The following is a 20,682-nucleotide window of genomic DNA, read 5'->3' as shown; positions in this document are numbered from 1 at the left end:
GTGTGACAAATCAGAGAGACTGGCGTGATTGGAAAAGGCCGTGCGGTGATTCAGTGGGTCCGTCTCTGTAACCATTAGCAACCGATCGAAACTTACCAAATTAACAAAGGCAGGTGGGGCAAACATGGATGCAGCCTAGAGTTAAAGAGAGAGAGGTTGTCACAGCGAGAAATTGACATAGCAATTCAAAATTCCAACGGTTGAAATGTCGTTTGACCAGAGATCGAAACTCACCGGGTTGGCGAAGGCAGGTTGGGCAGACATGGAACCAGCCTGGAACCAAAGAGAGCATTAGTGAGGCTTCAAATGGGAAGAACAATTGTTGGCGCCATTAAGATGGCGATTGACCAGTGTAACAACAAGCTGTATTTATATAGAATCATTGAATCCCTACAGTGCAGGAGGCCATTCAGCCCATCAAGTCTGCACCGACACCAGTCCCACCCAGGCTCTAACCCCGTAACCCTACGTATTTACCCTGCTAATTCCCCCTGACACTAAGGGGCAATTTAGCATGGCCGATCAACCTAACCTGCACCTAATGTCACAAAACATCTCCTGTGACACTAAATCACAAAGAGATAGTCGACCAGGTGACCCGAAATCTTGGTCAAAGACGTAGTCTTTAAGGAGCGTCTTAAACGAGGTCGAGTAGCTGAGAGGTGGGATCAGAGAGAATTCCAGAACTTGGGGCCTAGTTGCGGCCATCGATGTTTTTGGATGTGGGCATCGTAGGGCCATCCCTAACTGCCCTCGAGAAGATGGCGCGGCAATTAAAATTGGGAATACTTAATGAGACCGGAATTAAAGGAGCGCAGATATCGGAGGATCACCGGCTGGAGGGCATTACAGAAACATGGAGGGGCTCGAAAACAATGATGAGAATTTTAACATCAAGACACTGGTTGACTGGGAGCCAGGTCAGCGGGCACAGGGATAATAGGAGAACGGGACTGGTGCAAGTTCAGACATGGGCAGTAGGCTTTTGGCTGACCTCGGATTTAGAGGGGGTAGAATGTGGGAAAGCAGCCATGAGCGTGCTGGAATTGTCACATTTAGAGGTATCGAAAAACATAACTGAGCATTTCAGCGGCTAAGAGAAACATAGAAACTAGGAGAAGGCCATTCGGCCCTTCGAGCCTGCTCCGCCATTCAATATGATCATGGCCAATCCTCTATCTCAACGCCATAGTCCCGCTTTCTCCCCATCCCCCTCGATGCTACTAAAATCTAAAACATTATCCATCTCTTTCTTGAATACACTCAGTGACATGGCCTCCACAGCCTCCTGTAAGAGAGAATTCCACAGGTTCCCTACCCTTTGGAGGAGTGAAGAAATCTTTCCTAATCTCAGTCTAAACGGTCCACCCCGTATCCGGAGACTGATCCTGGTTCTCGATTCGCCAATCAGGGAAAGCACCCTCCCTGTGTCTAGTCTGTTGCGTCCTGTTAGAATTTTATACATTTCAGTCAGATCCCCGCTCGTTCTTCTAAACTCTAGTGAACACAGATCCAGTTGAGCCGATCATAGAATCGAATCGTAGAACCCCGAGAGAGCAGAAGGCAGCAATTCTGCCCATCGAGCCTGCACCGACAACAATCCCACCCAGGCCCTATCCCCGTAACCCCATGTACTTACCCTGTTAAAGTTCATTTATTAGCCACAAGTAGGCTTACATTAACACTGCAATGAAGTTACTGTGAAAATCCCCTAGTCGCCACACTCTGGCGCCTGTTTGGGTACATGGAGGATTTAACATGGCCAATGCACCTAAACAGCACGTCTTTCAGACTGTGGGAGGAAACCGGAGCACCCGGAGGAAACCCACGCAGACACGGGGAGAGCAAAACAACATTGCGTGGGTTTCCTCCGGGTGCTCCGGTTTCCTCCCACAGTCCAAAGATGTGCGGGTTAGGTTGATTGGCCAGGTTAAAATTGCCCGAGATGCGTAGGTTAGAGGGATTAGTGGGTAAATATGTGGGGGTAGGGCCTGGGTGGGATTGTGGTCGGTGCAGACTCGATGGGCCGAATGGCCTCCTTCTGCACTGTAGGGTTTCTATGATTCTATGAATGTGCAAACTCCTCACAGACAATGACCCGAGCAGGGAATCGAACCCGGGTTCCTGGCGATGTGAGGCAGCAGTGCTAACCGCTGTGCCACCGTGCCGCTCTGCTAGCCCCCCTGACACTAAGGGGCAATTTAGCACGGCCAATCCACCTAACTTACACACTTTGGACAGTGGGAGGAAACCGGAGCACTCTGAGGAAACCCACGCAGACACGGGGAGACCATGCGGACTCCACACAGACAGTGACGCAAACCGGGAATCGAACCCGGGTCCCTGGTGCTGTGAGGCAGCAGTGCTAACCACTGTGCCACCCTATCTACCTCTCCTCATAGAGGAGCTTAGACAAAGATGAAGTAATGGGGACGGAGATAGGTGAGCTCAGTGGCTGAGATCAGAAGCTCATGGTGGGGTCCGAGGTTCCGAACAAACTGGCTTCATCTCGGACTGTTGCCGGGGGAGAGAGAGATGGAGATGGTGTCCAGGCGACAGAGTCTGCAGCTTAGCAAAAAGGTCAGGAGCTTACCGGATTGGCGAGGGGAGGTGGGCCGTACACGGAACCAGCCTGGAAGGGAAGAGAGAGGACAATATATGGGTCACTTTTAACTGAAGTTACAGTCAGCAAAACAACAGTCTCAGAAAATGGACAGAAACAGCAGCACAAAGTGTCAAAGATTCACTGCACAAAGGATACCAGGAATGAGGGGTGAGATAATTGTTAAGAACATATGCTTTTCTCAGCAAGTATTTTCTTCTCCTCATTGCGGCACAGTGGGAATGGTAGCACGGAACTGAACTGGCAATCTCAAGCCTCAGACAAATGTTCTGGAGCCATGAGTTCGAATACCACCAAAGTAGCTGGGAGAGATTTCAATTCAATTAATAAATCTGGAATAAAATGTTAATCTAATTAATAATGATCCTGAAACAAAAGACTGAATTATTGAATCGATTAGAACAAAGAACAGAACAGCACAAGAACAGGCCCTTCGGCCCTCCAAGCCCGTGCCGCTCCCTGGTCCAAACTAGACCATTCTTTTGTATCCCTCCATTCCCACTCCATTCATGTGGCTATCTAGATAAGTCTTAAACATTCCCAGTGTGTCCGCCTCCACCACCTTGCCCGGCAGCGCATTCCAGGCCCCCACCACCCTCTGCGTAAAATACGTCCTTCTGATATCCGTGTTAAACCTCCCCCCCTCACCTTGAACCTATGACCCCTCGTGAACATCACCACCGACCTGGGGAAAAGCTTCCCACCGTTCACCCTATCTATGCCTTTCATAATTTTATACACCTCTATTAGGTCACCCCACATCCTCCGTCTTTCCAGTGAGAACAGCCCCAGTTTACCCAATCTCTCCTCATAACTAAGCCCTTCCATACCAGGCAACATCCTGGTAAACCTCCTCTGCACTCTCTCCAAAGCCTCCACGTCCTTCTGGTAGTGAAGGACATGATCTTATTGAATTAAGATCAGCCATGATCTTATTGAATGGCCAGGTAGGTCTGAAGGACTGAATGGCCTACTCCTGTTGATGCATAATTGACTTGTTAGGAAAAAACCAAGCCTGGCTCACCACTGTCCTGCTGTCAGAGGTAGAATTGGCTAGATCTTTGATAGACAAGGAAGTCAAGTGCGGCACGGTGGCACAGTGGCTAGCACTGCTGCCTCACAGCACCAGGGACCCAGGTTCAATTCCCGGCTTGGGTGACGGTCTGTGCGGGGTCTGCACATCCTCCCCGTGTGTTTCCTCCGGTTTCCTCCCACACATGTGCAGCTTAGGGGGATTAGCCATGCTAAATGCGCGGGGTTACAAGGATAGGACGAAGGGGAGAGTCTGGGTGGGACGCTCTTTCAGCAGGTCAGTGCAGACTCGATGGACTGAATGGCCTCTTTCTGCACTGTAGGAATTCTATGGTTTATGGGGAGAAAACAGGAATGTGTAATTGGGCCCACAACCAGATCAGCCATGGTCTTATTGAATGGCCAGGCAGGGCTGAATGGCCTACTCCTGTTGATGCATAATTGAATTGTTAGAAAAAAACAAGCCTGGCTCACCACTGTCCTGCTGTCATGTGACCCCCAAATTAAAGTCATGTGATTGACTGCATCTGCCACTGAACAGAGTGACTCGTTCAGTTGCTTCAATGGGGATGGGTCATAAATGGTGACTTTTCCAGTAACGCTCCCATACCCAGTATTAAAAACACAGGAGATGGAGGGAGGATCCAAGAGGCTTTCCGAAATCATGGAATCTCCGCTGTACAGTAGGAGGCCATTCGAGTCTGCACCGACAGTGATCCCATCCAGGCCCTATCCCCGTAACCCCATGTATTTAACCTCCTAATCCCCCTGACACTAAGGGACAATTTAGCACCTAACCCGCACTTCTTCGAACTGTGGGGGGAAACCGGAGCACCCAGAGGAAACCCACGCAGACACGAGGAGAATGTGCAGACTCCGCACAGACAGTGACCCAAGCCGGGAATCGAACCCGGGTCCCTGGCGCAGAGAGGCGGCAGTGCTAACCCACTGTGTCACCAATCTGTGAAATGAGGGAAGGTTTTGAGGGGGTAAACATGGAGATGTTGTTTGAATTAGCTGACGGATCAAGAGGATTTACTCAGAGTCGTGACTCAAAGGGAGAAGTTGGAAGAATGGTTTTCACACAAAGGTTATTCGAATAGTGGTTGGCAAGGCAACACTTAACAATTAGAAATAGTAAAAGAACAGTTGGGAACTCGCTTAACAATAAAAAGCTCCAGATGCGCTGTGATGTTTTTATGGCGAGGCTACAGAAATTCTCCTGAACTCTGGGTAAAGAACACAACCAGCATTCCGACATCAGGAATAACTCAAACCCTCTCCACATTTTTTTGTTAACCCTTGGTCCCACACGTTGGGTTTACCGCTGGCTTCCACCGGCTATCCCACACGGAGAGCGGGATTTTCTGGAATCACCGCCCCCTTCTTCCTGCCTCGCTCACATCTCCGCAACCCCAACCCCCTCCCCAGCCCCAAACACCCTCCCCAGCCCCAACACCCTCCCCAGCCCCCAACCCCCTCCCCAGCCCCCAACCCCCTCCCCAGCCCCCTCCCCAACCCCCTACCCCCTCCCCAAGCCCCCTCCCCAACCCCAACCCCCTCCCCAGCCCAACCCAAACCCCCTCCCCAGCCCCAACCCCCTCCCCAGCCCAGCCCCAACCCAAACCCCCTCCCCAGCCCCAACCCCCTCCCCAACCCAAACCCAAACCCCCTTCCCAGCCCCAACCCCCTCCCCAGCCCCCGGCCCAGCCCCAACCCCCTCCCCAGCCCCAACCCCCTCCCCAGCCCCAACCCCCTCCCCAGCCCCAACCCCCTCCCCAGCCCCAACCCCCTCCCCAGCCCCAACCCCCTCCCCAAGCCCCCGACCCAAGCCCCCTCCCCGACCCAAGCCCCAACCCCCAGCCCCAACCCCCAGGGGGGAAATCACCCTCGGCGGGACTGGAAGATCCCATCAGCAGGAAGGACTGGAAAATCCACCCCCCCCCCCCCCCCACCACCTCTCCCCCTGAGGGAGTGCCCTTGTACTGTTCAAGTTGGCACTCCGAAAGCCAAGGAGGGAAGAAGGTTGCAGGGTTTACTATGTGGGATTAGAAATCCAGGAAACACAAGTTCAAATCCCACCATCTGAGCTGGAGCAGAATTCCGTTAAAAACAAAAATCTGGAAATTTAAAAAATAACACTGAACAGTAAGAACTGTCAGGACGCTTTCGGATTGTTTTATGAACACAACTGGTTCATTCATATCCTTTAGGGAAGGAAACTTGCCATCTTTCCTCGGACTCGTCAACACTCAGCAACTACTCAGCTCGATCCTCTGAAGTAGGCGAGTGAGTCACCGTATGCAACCTCGAGGTACCCAGACCTGCACCGTGCCAGCAACAGCCACAGTCATTCCTTTTTAAAACTCGACAGGTGAGACAATGAGGATCTGTGGAAGCTGTACCCTTGACTGCTTTCAGCAGAGGAGGCGGCTGAATTGCTGCCCAACTGAGTCTCCGTTCACTGCAGCGGGACTGGAGAGTCCCAGCCGCGGGCAGGGTGGGAGAATTCCTGTTATCCTCTGAATAGCATAAGGGTCAACAACGCGCTGTCGAGTGCTCCATTTTAAAAGCGGATTGAAACAGAAGCCAGGATATCAACAACGCAGAAACCTTCCAGCGACGAAACAGCACAAGAAACAAGAAACAACAGTTAGAGACTTACCGGACAGGCATTTCCAATGGGATACGCAGAAGGTGGAAAACCAGGAAAGCCAGGATTGAACTGAAATCCAAAGAGAAAATGTTGTTTTTACAAATGCGCAATGATAAAAATTCAAGTTGCATCAAGGGCAGCACAGTGGGTTAGCACTGCTGCTTCACAGCGCCAGGGACCCGGGTTCGATTCCCGGCTTGGGTCACTGTCTGTGCGGAGTTTGCACTTTCTCCCCGTGTCTGCGTGGGTTTCCTCCGGGTGCTCCGGTTTCCTCCCACAGTCCGAAAGACGTGGATTGGCCATGCTAAATTCTCCCTCAGTGTAACCCGAACAGGCGCCGGAGTGTGGCGACTAGGGGATTTTCACAGTAACTTCATTGCAGTGTTAATGTAAGCCTACTTGTGACACTAATAGATAAACTTTAAGTTTCACAGCAGCGGGAGTTTGTGCCTTGTGTTAGTTGACAAGAGCCAAGTGTGGGGGCACTGATGAGGCACAGTCTCGACATTGGGACTGTGCAGAAGGGAACACTGGAGAACATTTTATTTCTATTTAACCGTGTCCAGTTAACACCCCTTGGACAAAACAGGCAGGCAATCTCTGCCCAGCCTAAGCTGGTACCCTATTGCCACCATCATATACTGGATATACAGTTATGACCCACACACTGACCCACCCACTGCACACTGCCTTACTGCAGCAGGAGTTAGATCCGAGCTAGTGTAGCAAATGCTGTGTCATGGGAAAGAAGGGAAACAACAACAAGTTGTATTTATATAGCGCCTCTAACAAAATAAAATATCTCAAGGTGCTTCACAGGAACATTATACAGCAAAGAACAATACTGGGGAAGCGGTGGCAGAGTGGTATTGACACAGGACTAGTAATCCAGAGACCCAGGGTAACGCTCTGGATTCGAATCCCACCACAGCAGATGGTGGAATTTGAATTCAATTTTAAAAATCTGGAATTAAGAATGTTCTGGTGACCATGAAACCATTGTCGATTGTCGGAAAAACCCATCTGGTTCACTGACATCCTTTAGGGAAGGAAATCTGCTGTCCTTACGCAGTCTGGCCGAAATGTGACTCCAGAGCCACAGCAATGGGGTTGACTCTCAACTGCCCTCCAAGGGCAACTAGGGATGGGCAATAAATGCTGGCCCAGACAGCGACGCCCATGTCCCACAAATGGATTTTTTAAAAAACTGGGTTAAAGAGAATCGGACTTCAATAACTCACATTCATCGTATTTCCAGCCGGTGCTGCAGGTTGGATCTGGAATCGAAACAGAATTCGGTGTCAACTCAGCAAGAGAAACATTTCAACGTAGCGTTAGCTTCTCATTCTCACCCCGACAGATCGCACGACTGTCACAGCCATCGTCTCACTATCGATGAATAAGACAGTATCCAGTCATTGTCTGGGGCTTCACACAAGCACGCAGGGAGTACGTTCTGGCCATCTGCCAGCCATGAACATTTAAAAATCAGTGCCCTTGATTGCTGTGCGGAGGATATAATGCTGTACCACCAAAGGCCACTAGGGAGCAGTGACACACACAAAGTTAGTCAAATTCAACATGCACCGAATGCGTAAATCCTGGAGCGGAGCACGGGTTTTCCTTGCAGTTAGGAATCTGGAGTTGTAGAGTATGTTAGCTTTTATGCCGCTCTCTGTACATAGTTACTTACCTTCATAAACCACACTACAAAGAACAAAGAACAGTACAGCACAGGAACCAGGCCCTTCGGCCCTCCAAGCCTGTGCCGCTCCTTGGTCCAACTAGACCAATCGTTTGTATCCCTCCATTCCCAGGCTGCTCATGTGACTATCCAGGTAAGTCTTAAACGATGTCAGCGTGCCTGCCTCCACCACCCTACTTGGCAGCGCATTCCAGGCCCCCACCACCCTGTGTAAAAAAGATCCCTCTAATATCGGAGTTATACTTCGCCCCTCTCACCTTGAGCCCGTGACCCCTCGTGAACGTCACTTCTGATCTGGGAAAAAGCTTCCCACCGTTCACCCGATCTATCCCCTTCATAATTTTGTACACCTCTATTAGATCTCCCCTCATTCTCCGTCTTTCCAGGGAGAACAACCCCAGTTTACCCAATCTCTCCTCATAGCTAAGACCCTCCATACCAAAAATGTGAGGGTTAGGTGTGTTGTCAATGCTAAATTGCCCCTTAGTGTCCCAGGATGGGTAGGTTAGAGGGATTAGCGGGGTAAATATGTGGGGTTACGGGGATAGGACCTAGGTGGGATTGTTGTCTGTGCAGACTCGATGGGCCGAATGGCCTCCTTCGGCACTGAAGGATTTCAAAGAAGATCAAAGCTGAAAGGCACAGGAATTCTCTGGCTGTTCCCCTGTCCCCCTCCCCAGCCACTGCTGCCAGCAAGGGCTGAGAATTCAACACTCAGCCAAGTCTCAGATCACTGCAGCAGGACTGGTGAATCCCGGCCGCGGGCGAGGCCGGGGGCGCCCCGGGCGAGGCCGGGGGAGCCCCGGGCGAGGCCGGGGGCGCCCCGGGCGAGGCCGGGGGAGCCGCGGGCGAGGCCGGGGGAGACGCGGGCGAGGCCGGGGGAGACGCGGGCGAGGCCGGGGGAGACGCGGGCGAGGCCGGGGGAGACGCGGGCGAGGCCGGGGGAGACGCGGGCGAGGCCGGGGGAGACGCGGGCGAGGCCGGGGGAGACGCGGGCGAGGCCGGGGGAGACGCGGGCGAGGCCGGGGGAGACGCGGGCGAGGCCGGGGGAGACGCGGGCGAGGCCGGGGGAGACGCGGGCGAGGCCGGGGGAGACGCGGGCGAGGCCGGGGGAGACGCGGGCGAGGCCGGGGGAGACGCGGGCGAGGCCGGGGGAGACGCGGGCGAGGCCGGGGGAGACGCGGGCGAGGCCGGGGGAGACGCGGGCGAGGCCGGGGGAGACGCGGGCGAGGCCGGGGGAGACGCGGGCGAGGCCGGGGGAGACGCGGGCGAGGCCGGGGGAGACGCGGGCGAGGCCGGGGGAGACGCGGGCGAGGCCGGGGGAGACGCGGGCGAGGCCGGGGGAGACGCGGGCGAGGCCGGGGGAGACGCGGGCGAGGCCGGGGGAGACGCGGGCGAGGCCGGGGGAGACGCGGGCGAGGCCGGGGGAGACGCGGGCGAGGCCGGGGGAGACGCGGGCGAGGCCGGGGGAGACGCGGGCGAGGCCGGGGGAGACGCGGGCGAGGCCGGGGGAGCCGCGGGCGAGGCCGGGGGAGCCGCGGGCGAGGCCGGGGGAGCCGCGGGCGAGGCCGGGGGAGCCGCGGGCGAGGCCGGGGGAGCCGCGGGCGAGGCCGGGGGAGCCGCGGGCGAGGCCGGGGGAGCCGCGGGCGAGGCCGGGGGAGCCGCGGGCGAGGCCGGGGGAGCCGCGGGCGAGGCCGGGGGAGCCGCGGGCGAGGCCGGGGGAGCCGCGGGCGAGGCCGGGGGAGCCGCGGGCGAGGCCGGGGGAGCCGCGGGCGAGGCCGGGGGAGCCGCGGGCGAGGCCGGGGGAGCCGCGGGCGAGGCCGGGGGAGCCGCGGGCGAGGCCGGGGGAGCCGCGGGCGAGGCCGGGGGAGCCGCGGGCGAGGCCGGGGGAGCCGCGGGCGAGGCCGGGGGAGCCGCGGGCGAGGCCGGGGGAGCCGCGGGCGAGGCCGGGGGAGCCGCGGGCGAGGCCGGGGGAGCCGCGGGCGAGGCCGGGGGAGCCGCGGGCGAGGCCGGGGGAGCCGCGGGCGAGGCCGGGGGAGCCGCGGGCGAGGCCGGGGGAGCCGCGGGCGAGGCCGGGGGAGCCGCGGGCGAGGCCGGGGGAGCCGCGGGCGAGGCCGGGGGAGCCGCGGGCGAGGCCGGGGGAGCCGCGGGCGAGGCCGGGGGAGCCGCGGGCGAGGCCGGGGGAGCCGCGGGCGAGGCCGGCGGAGCCGCGGGCGAGGCCGGGGGAGCCGCGGGCGAGGCCGGGGGAGCCCCGGCCGCGGGCGAGGCCGGGGGAGCCCCGGCCGCGGGCGAGGCCGGGGGAGCCCCGGCCGCGGGCGAGGCCGGGGGAGCCCCGGCCGCGGGCGAGGCCGGGGGAGCCCCGGCCGCGGGCGAGGCCGGGGGAGCCCCGGCCGCGGGCGAGGCCGGGGGAGCCCCAGCCGCCCGGAATATTTTCTTCCCTTGCTAATTCAGTTTGTACCAATGGGTGTTGGAGGACATGATGTTGCCTTCCAACACTCCATGATTGGCAACAGCCCAGGCTAAAGGTCAGCAGGAAATGACACCCCATGTCCTACCCCTCCCTCTACAGTCGGCAGGGTCGCGTTAACCCGCAGGCTGGGGAATTGATGGTCACATCTGCTGCCCGCGTTACACACCCCCAACCCCAACCATTCCACCAAACTCAGTGGAAATCAACACCCTGGCCAGGTAACGAGTGGGAAAGTGATCACCGCTGTTAACCACTGGAGTTAGTTTTAAAGTTTAATTATTGTCACAAATAGGCTTACATTAACGCTGCAATGAAGTTACTGTGAAAATCCCGTAGTCGTCACACTCCGCACCTGTTCGGGTACACGGAGGGAGAATTTAGCATGGACGACACACCTAACCAGCACGTCTTTCGGACTGTGGGAGGCAACCGGAGCACCCGGAGGAAACCCACGCAGACAGGGGGAGAAGGTGCAGATTCCGCACAGACAGTGACCCAAGCTGGGAATCGAACCCGGGTCCCTGGCACTGTGAGGCAGCAGTGCTAACCACTGTGCCACTGGTACCCCCAATGGCTGCAATACATCACCAAACAAATATTAAGAAAAATATTTGCATCTAGACTGCTCTTCAGTTCTCACTGATAATTTCCAAACTATTTATTTTTCACTGGACTAGTGATTCAGAGACCCAGGGCAAGATCTGGGGCCCTGGGTTCAAATCCCACCACGGCAGATGGGGAAATTTGGATTCAATAAAAATCTAGAATTATTGTGGTACAATGGCACGGTGGTGAGCACTTCTGCTTCACAGCGCCAGGGACCCAGGTTTAATTCCGGCCTCGGTCACTGTCTGTATGGAGTTTGCACATTCTCCCCATGTCTGCGTGGGTTTCCTCCGGGTGCTCTGGTTCCCCCCCCACAGTCCAAAGATGTGCGGGTTAGGTTGACTGGCCAGGGTAAATTGACCCTAGTGTCAGGGGGATTAGCAGGATAAATGAGGGTTACGGGAAAAGTAAAGTTTATTTATTAGTCACAAGTAGGCTGACATTAACACTGCAATCAAGTTACTGCGAAATTCCCCCAGTCGCCACACTTCGGCGCCTGTTCAGGTCAATGCAACTAACCAGCACGTCTTTCAGACTGTGGGAGGAAACCGAAGCACCCGGAGGAAACCCACGCAGACACGGGGAGAACGTGCAAACTCCAAACAGAGACAGTGACCCAAGCCGGGAATCGAACCCAGGTCCCCGGCGTTGTGAGGCAGCAGTGCTAACCAAGGTGCCACCGGGGAATGGGTGGGATTGTGGTCGGTGCAGGCTTGATGGGCCGAATGGCCTCCTCAGTACAGTGGGGATTCTATTCTATGATTCTATGCTGACAGAGTGGATTTAATTCCTGAACCAACTGAGGTTATTTAGGGAGGTCCCGCCTGAAGTGTGGTAACGCTCTGGTTAAATCTCCACCAGTCAGCTACCCACCCCCCCCCCCCTCCAACAGGGCAGAGCAGCCTATGGTCATCTGGGACTATGGCGACCTTATCTTTGACCACTGGGTCCACATTGCTGTTTGCTTACTCTGCCTCGTGTCCACCCAGTAACTCGGGGCAAGAGAACTCTTTTACAAAATGTCCACTCCACTCACTGCTGGCTGCCTGTCCAATGGGTTGTGGTAAACCACTGTTAGCTTATTACCTGTATATGTGACATGCCTGGTCACATCCCTGCCCCCCCCACCCCCCCCCGTCCAGGTATAAAGGCGACTGCTCCCCACCCCCTTGCCTCAGTCTGGACCAGTTCATCGGCATGGGTGTGCTCCAAGTCTTTTGCTAATAAAAGCCTATTTGTTCTTGCACACAAACTAGTCTTTGCTCGATTGATGGTGCATCGTGGGTGAAGAACAGTTTGGACCAGTGTCGTATTTCCCAGTTACTCTTTGTGAATCGTCACATTCCGGGAAACTATTCCAATCGGATTTTGGGGAGAACGAGGGTGGAGGGGGGGGGGGGTGGATTTATACCAAGCTCACAGAGGCAGCTTGTAGACTGCCACTTACCGAAGGTCCTTATCCTCTCCAATAAACATTTCCAGCGTCGGGTTTGACCACGCAGTGCGATACTCACATTGCTGTTTATGAAGCTGAGGGAGACGATCTCCACCTGGCCTTCAATGCTGATGGTGTCCACCCTGGAGAAGGGGATCCGGTGCTTGTATTCCAGGAAGTGTTTATCATTCACGGCCACCTGGACAACAACACAACGCACTTACAGATAACCGGCAACACCCGAGCCTCGGATAATTCCTGCAGCACCAGATTCAATCCTGGACCGGATCCTTCCTCCCTTTTATCCAGGGTAAAACCTGTTTAACTTTTGTTTGTTTTACATTTCTCCTCTTCCCTCTCGGGATGACACTGATCTTTACGGGAGCACATACCCGTCAGTGCTGCCGAATGGTATCTCACCCAGTCCACACTTGCAACCCGCATTGAAGTTAAGGTTTATTTATCAGTGTCACAAGTAGGCTTACATTAACACTGCAATGAAGTTACTGTGAAAATCCCCTAGTCGCCACACTCCGGCGCCTGTTCGGGTACACGGAGGGAGAATTTACCATGGCCAATGCACCCTAACCAGCACATCTTTCAGACTGTGGGAGGAAACCGGAGCACCCGGAGGAAACCCACGCAGACACGGGGAGAACGTGCAGACTCCGCACAGACAGTGACCCAAGCCGGGAGTCGAACCAAGGTCCCGGACGCTGTGAGGCAGCAGTGCGAACCACCGTGCCACCATTGGGAGAGGCCACAGAGTCCTTAACTAATGGGCTGGCAAGGAGATAACTGAGCCCCGCCTCAATCTATTCTGGAAGACGAGGTTTTATTCCCAACATCAGGAATGTCCCTTACTTGAGAAAGGATAGAAAGGATATGCTGGCACTGGAGGGAGTGCAATGGAGATTCACTAGGTTGATTCCGGAGTTGAGAGGGTTGGCTTATGAGGAGAGACTGAGTAGACAGACTATATTCATTGGAATTCAGAAGAATAAGGGAAGATCTTATAGAAACATATAAGATTATGAAGGGAATAGATAAGATAGAAGCAGGGAAGTTTCCACTGGCAGGTGAAACTAGAACTAGGGGAGCATGGCCTCAAAATAAGGGGGAGCAGATTTAGGACTGAGTTGAGGAGGAACTTCTTCACACAAAGGGTTATGAATCTGTGGAATTCCCTGCCCAGTGAAGCAGTTGAGGCTACCTCATTGAATGTTTTTAAGGCAAAGATAGATAAATCTTTGAACAACAAAAGAATTAAGGGTTATGGTGAGTGGGCGGGTAAGTGAAGCCTAGTCCACAAAAAGATCAGTCATGATCTTATTGAATGGCAGAGCAGACTCGAGGGGCCAGATGGCCGACTCCTGCTCCTAGTTCTTATGTTCACTAAATGGGGGTGGAATAAGCTTGAAGGGCTGAATGTCCTACTCCTGTTCCTGTGCTTTTAGGCCTGTTAACTTCTCTCCTGATGGATAGCATTAGCTCAGCAATGGGAAAATCCCTTACAAAGGGCAGGTTCAATAGAAGAGATGGGAGTGCATTGGGAAGCCTCAACCTCTAGCTCAACCATACTTGGAATCTAGTGTTCAATTCTGGTCACCACACTACCAGGAGGATGTGGAGGCTTTGGAGAGGGTACAGAAAAGATTTACCAGGATGCTGCCTGGTATGGAGGGCATTAGCTATGAGAAATTGGAGAAATTTGGTTGTTTCTCACCTGGAACAACAGAGGTTGAGGGGCGACCTGATAGAAGTCTACAAGATTATGAGAGGCATGGACAGAGTGGATAGTCAGAAGCTTTTTCCCAGGATGGAAGAGTCAATTACTAGGGGGTACAGGTTTAAGGTGCGAGGGGCAAGGTTTAAAGGAGATGTACGAAGCAAGTTTTTTTTTTACACAGAGGGTGGTGGGTGCCTGGAACCCGCTGCCGGGGGAGGTAGTGGAAGCAGATACAATAGTGACTTTTAAGGGGGGTCTTGACAAATACATGAATAGGATGGGAATAGGGGGATATGGTCCCCGGAAGGGTAGAGGGTTTTAGTTCAGTCGGGCAGCATGGTCGGTGCAGGCTTGGAGGGCCGAAGGGCCTGTTCCTGTGCTGTAATTTTCTTTGTTCTTGGTTCTCTATACCGTTCCAGCGTTCCATAGCAGCACAAAACCATAGTTATCCCAAGACAGGCTTCCCAATGTGGTATTGCTGCCAAACTCTCACAAATGACTACAAATGTACTGTGAACTTGTAGGTATTTTTTAAAAAAACTCTTGTAATGGTACAAGTTACCTTAAAGCAATCCGATTGGACAAGGATGAGAAGTTGGAATGTTTCTCCTCTCTGGATTGGCATCTCATGTTTTCTCTCTTCGGTGCACCAGTGCTGGTTCTCAAAGGAGTTACAAACCACGTAATGTGTAGCCTCGTACCGAGGGTTGAAATGAAAGGCGACGTCACAATGATGGGCTGTTGGGCCACATTGAAGATTCACATGAAATCTGAGGGCAAGGAGCAGGCGGGGAATAAAGTCACCGGAAGTCTCAACCACCAAAATAAAAAATAACCTCGGAAAAACAGTAATCCCTCTCAGCGATATCGGGGACTCCATTCAAACTTTCACTTTGTTTTAACTTGGCTCTTTGAGCGATGTATAAAGACACAGATTCAACCTGGTCCAATCACTGGAAATCAAGGGAAGTCACTCAGAGGAGTTAATGTGTCCAACAAGAGCGACACAGTGGGTAAGGGTGGCACAGTGGTTAGCACTGCTGCTTCACAGCGCCAGGGACCCGGGTTCGATTCCCGGCTTGGGTCACTGTCTGTGTGGAGTTTGCACATTCTCCTCGTGTCTGCATGGGTTTCCTCCGGTTTCCTCCCACAGTCCAAACATGTGCGGGTTAGGTTGTTTGGCCGTGCTAATTTGCCCCTTAGTGTCAGGGGGACTAGCAGGGTAAATACGTGGGGCCAGGTAGGATTGTGGTCGGTGCAGACTGGATGGGCCGAATGGCCTCCTTCTGCACTGTAGGGATTCTATGATTTGAAGGTTGGAGGCAACCAGCCTAATGCACAAAGTTGAACTGAGACCATCACCAAAACACCCTGCTTTATCATCACTATCAGCTGATGCTGTGTTACTATAGCAGCAGCAGTACCCAATGAGGTGTCACAAGGTTTCGGGTTCCTGGTCAAGATCAGGACTGAAGTATCTGCTCTAAGCTTCAACACCAGTGCTGTACAGCAGGAGTGCAGCAATGTTGTATGTCATCAGTAGGTTCACAAGAGTGTGGTTATTCTATTCCAGAAAGCCAGCTGGTGAAGGATAGAACCGGAACCAATCTTTACATGTTTTTATATATGTTTACAAAGTTACGGCACAGTGGTTAGCACTGCTGCCTCACAGCGCCAGGGACCCGGGTTCGATTCCCGGCTTGGTCATTATCTGTGTGGAGTTTGCACATTCTCCCTGTGTCTGCGTGGGTTTTCTCCGGGTGCTCCAGTTTCTTCTCTCAGTGCAAAGACGTGCTGGTTAGGTGGGTTGGCCGTGCTAAATTCTCCCTCAGTGTATCCGAACAGGCACCGGAGTGTGGGGACTAGGGGATTTTCACAGTAACTCCATTGCAGTGTAAATGTAAGCTTACTTGTGAAACTAATAAATATACACCTCCTAACTCAACAGCCACCATTCTCATCTGCTTCTATTTATAGGGGGTGAAGTGAGTCCCCAGTTAATGCCCACCACCACCCCCCAACAGCTGGACCCGCCACAAGGGATGTGCCAGGCCAGCCAAAGTCCATCGACTTACGACGGAACTGGAAAATCCCGGTGGTAGGCCACAAAATCCCAGCCCCGGTGTTGTGTTTTCATTCGGAGTCCTCCAGTGACTTGTGGATGGGAAAGTCAGGTGCATCTAAGCAAGAGAGCACAAAATAATTCCAATCTAATTCAATCCTAACTCTCCACGCAGGGTCATGTGGAATGCTAGATCTACACCTCACCCAACATTGTGACTGGCTACAATAAAGGGTGCCGCGCCCAATCATTTCCGTTTGCTAATAGCGCCAATTCTATAAGGCTGAGTAACTGGAACAATATCGGGGACTTAGTCTTCCTGCTCACAGTTTGCCCTATCCTGGAAGTATTAAGTTTAAGTTTATTTATTAGTGTCACAAGTAGGCTTACATTCACACTGCGATGCAGTCACTGTGAAAAATCCCCTAGTCACCACACTCCGGAACCTGTTCACGGCACGGTGGCACAGTGGTTAGCACTGCTGCCTCACAGCGCCAGGGACCCGGGTTCGATTCCTGGCTTGGGTCACTGTCTGTGTGGAGTTTGCACATTCTCCCCGTGTCTGCGTGGGTTTCCTCCGGGTGCTCCGGTTTTCTCCCACAGGTGCAGTGACCATGCTAAATTGTCCCTCAGGTGTAACCGAACAGGCGTCGGAGTGTGGCGACTAGGGGATTTTCACAGTAATTTCATTGATGTTAATGTAAGCCTTAGTTGTGACTAATAAATAAACTTTAACTAGCACATCTTTGGACTTAAAAACATTAAGATTTTTATTTGGGAGTTTTCAAAGCTGGTTAGGTAATAGAACCAAGCACAGGATTCCTTGGCAGATTCTCGATGAAGTACCTGCTGGTCTGAGGAAGCACACGTCCTTTAATCATGATCATCTTCCCATCCTGCAAGCCCCCAGGAATGGGCCCAATGTAAGGAATCATCTGAAACACAAAATAGGATTACGGTCAGGCTGGGTGGGGGCAATGAGAGCCTTTCAGTGGTCAGCAGTCAGTTAAAATCAAGGTAACTCTTGGGAAGAACCTAATGCACCCTAACCAGCACGTCTTTCAGACTGTGGGAGGAAACCGGAGCACCCGGAGGAAACCCACGCAGACACGGGGAGAACGTGCAGACTCCCCACAGTCACCCAAGCCGGGAATCGAACCCAGGTCCCTGGCGCTGTGAAGCAACAGTGCTAACCACTGTGCCACCGTCATAGAGTCCCTATAGTACAGAAGGAGGACATTCAGCCCATCGAGCCTGCACCAACAGCAATCCCACCCAGGCCCTATCACCACATGCATTTACCCTGCTAATCCCCCTGGCACTAAGGGGCAATTTAGCATGGCCAATCCACCTAACCGGTACATCTTTGAACTGTGGGGGGAAACCGGAGCACCTGGAGGAAACCCACGCAGACACGGGGAGAATGTGGGGACTCTGCACAGTCACCCAAGCTGGGAATTGAACCCGGGTCCCTGGCGCTGTGAGGCAGCAGTACTAACCACGGTGCCACCATGCCACCCCTGAGCTAGTATCAAACTCAGAGGTGATTAACTGACAGGTGAAGCATGTCTGTGTTTGACCACAGCCAGGTCTTGGTGATGGAATACTAACTCAGTCCTGGACTTTAGCACGAGTTTTATCTGAACTCAGCATTTGAGGAGAGATTCCCATCCCGTCTTTACTCACAATGGTTCAGTTCTTAGGCAATGGGACGGGGTTAATGCTGAGGGGCTCTTTCCTCTTGCCGGAGTGTCTTGAACATGGGGGCACTGTCTCAGAATCAGGGTCCGGTTATTAAATGACTGAGATGAACAGACATTTCTTCATACAGAGGGAACTCTCAAACCCAGAAAGCTGTGGACGTACAGTTGCCAAGCACTGCGAGAGCCAAGACTGATAGGACGGGAACCAGGAACCAAGACATGTGGCCGTATGGCAAAGTGGAGTTGAGAAAGCTCTGCCACAATGGGCGAAGTGGCGCAGTGGTCAAGCCTCACAGTGCCAGGGACCCGGGTTCAATTCTGGCCTCGGGTCACTGGCAATGTGGAGTTTGCACATTCGCCCCGTGTCTGCGTGGGTTTCCTCCCACACTCCCAGCATGCGAGAGTTAGGCGGATTGGCAGTGCTAAATTAACCCTTAGTGTCAGGGGGACCAGCAGGGTAGATGCATGGGGTTATGGGCATAGAGCCTGGGTGGGATTGTGGTCGATGCAGACTCGATGGGTCGAATGGCCTCCTTCTGCACTGTAGGATTCTATGGATAGTACTGGGCGGTTGAGCAGGCTCAGGGGTCCACATGGGCCACTCCTGCTCTTGTTTCTTAATGAGGTAGGTGCTCTGATTCAACCTGCGCTGATTGAGCAGTGCTGTTGGAGCAGTTTGTCTCAGTGCTGTCAGCCAGGACAGTAGGGGGCAGCACCTCTGCTGACTAATCACACAAATGCAGCAGACCTCAGGATTGAACTTGGCTGTGAAGTTCCCCAGAGTTGAATAGCCAGTCAATGCTCACTTGGCTCCAGCGATACTGACCCTATGGATGAGGTATTGAGTGCAGCAAGGTTAATGGCTGGAAAATGGGACACGCAAAAGGCAAGAACGGTGAGAGATCCTGACCACTAACTCGCAACACCAACAAAACAGAGGACTCTAAAATCCATCTTCCCTTCCAATAAGGAAGCTGGCTGGGGTTCAAAAATGTAATTATATACTTATATTTAGATATATTTTATAGATGGATAACATATGTAGGAAATGAGTATCAATCATTTAGGTTTGCTTTTTGAGAATGCTTTCATAAGTTTATAAGTTCATAAGATATAGGAGCAGAATTAGGCCATTCGGCCCATCCAGTTCACTCCGCCATTCGATCATGGCTGATATGCTCCTCATCCCCATTTTCCTGCCTTCTCCCCGTAACCCTTCAACCCCATTACCAATTAAAAATCTGTCTAACACCTCCTTAAATGTACTCACTGTCCACCGCACTTTTGGGGAAGCGAATTCCACAGATTCACAACCCTTTGGGAGAAGTAGTTTCTCCTCAACTCTGTTTTAAATTTGCTGCCCCTTATCCGAAGACTATGACCTCTCGTCCTAGAATGTCCCACAAGGGGAAGCATCCGCTCTGTAAATTTTACGAGTGCGGTGTATTTTCTGAAACCAAATCTTAGTACACACAACCTTGCTTGAAATCGCAACAGGCATTTTGAGGGGACAGGGAACCCGGCAGGATTGTCGAGCAAGGTAGGAGAAAGAGGAGAAAAGGAGTCTGAAACTGTTGGAGAGACTCTTTTGGTTTTATTTGTTGATAGGACATGAATGTCACCTTTATTTACCCATCATTAATTACCCTGGAGAAGGTGGTGGTGTAACATTGCACTGAACCTCTGCAGCCTGGACATTCTTGTTATCCCGAGGGAGAAAGATATGATAATCAAATCATAAAATGATACAGTACAGAGGGCCATTCAGCCCATCGTGCTCACACTGATTCTTTGATAGAATTAACTAATTAGTCCCACTTCTCTGCTCTTTAGAGCCCTGTAAGTTCACTGGTCAGCAATTTTAAACTTATTTATGTCACAATTGCCCGCGTTACACGCCCCCAACCCCATCCATTCCACCAAACCCAATGGAAATTAACATCCTGGCCAGGTATCGAGTGGGAAAGTGATCATTGCTGTTAACCACTGGAGTTAGTTTTAAAGTGTTTTTTAAAGTTTATTTATTGTCACAAGTAGGCTTACATTAACACGGCAATGAAGTTACTGTGAAAATCCTCTAGTCACCACACTCCGGCGCCTGTTCGGGTACACTGAGGGAGAATTTAACACGGCCAATGCACCCTAACCAGCACGTCTTTCCAACTGTGGGAGGAAACCGGAGCACCCGGGGAGCAGACACGGGGAGAACGTGCAGACTCCACACAGACAGTGCCCCAAGCCGGGAATCGAACACGGGTCCTTGGCACTGTGAGGCAACAGTGCTAACCACTGTCACCGTGCCACCCAGGTGGGTTCACTTGGTATAAAGTACTTAGAACAAAACAAAAATCTCCAACTTCTTCCCCCCTTTGTGTTTTACAGGCAATATAACAAAAGGGTTTGAAATGCAGAGTTGAGCGGTTTCTTCATGGTTGAGATCCCCTACACAACAGAGTAATGATTTCCATCAGTCCACCCACTTCCTCCAGATCTCAAAAATAAATTGTGGAAACAGATCTGAGGCATAAAGAGGGAAGTAGTTGTTACAGGCGGAGTAGGCCCACAGCTGGCAATAAAGTTTGTTAAAAAAAAAGTCCAATCGTGTGGAAAAAAGTTGGGGAGATAAGAGGAAATGTCAGTAAATGGGAAGATGTTATCCAT

General features: G+C 52.9%; 1 protein-coding gene across 2 annotated transcripts in view; it reads right to left on the bottom strand.

The window, feature by feature from the left end:
* The window catches only part of LOC144501243 (galectin-4-like), a 34,694-nt gene that overhangs the window by 10,553 nt on the left and 3,459 nt on the right, over nt 1–20,682 (bottom strand). The window contains exons 2-9 of one of the 2 annotated variants that reach the window (XM_078224718.1): nt 17,165–17,253; nt 14,819–15,026; nt 12,607–12,726; nt 7,553–7,588; nt 6,321–6,380; nt 2,594–2,632; nt 235–273; nt 97–135 (exon numbers count right to left, since the gene is read on the bottom strand). In XM_078224718.1, coding sequence (XP_078080844.1) covers nt 97–135; nt 235–273; nt 2,594–2,632; nt 6,321–6,380; nt 7,553–7,588; nt 12,607–12,726; nt 14,819–15,026; nt 17,165–17,253 — 630 coding nt within the window. The remainder of the gene's footprint in view (nt 1–96; nt 136–234; nt 274–2,593; nt 2,633–6,320; nt 6,381–7,552; nt 7,589–12,606; nt 12,727–14,818; nt 15,027–17,164; nt 17,254–20,682) is intronic. The other variant, XM_078224719.1, reaches the window with a different exon arrangement.

The sequence above is a fragment of the Mustelus asterias genome, chromosome 12 (assembly GCF_964213995.1).
Source record: "Mustelus asterias chromosome 12, sMusAst1.hap1.1, whole genome shotgun sequence".
NCBI classification, from domain to species: domain Eukaryota; kingdom Metazoa; phylum Chordata; class Chondrichthyes; order Carcharhiniformes; family Triakidae; genus Mustelus; species Mustelus asterias.
Note: the sequence above shows the minus strand (reverse complement) of the source record. Positions and strands in the feature narration are given on the sequence as shown.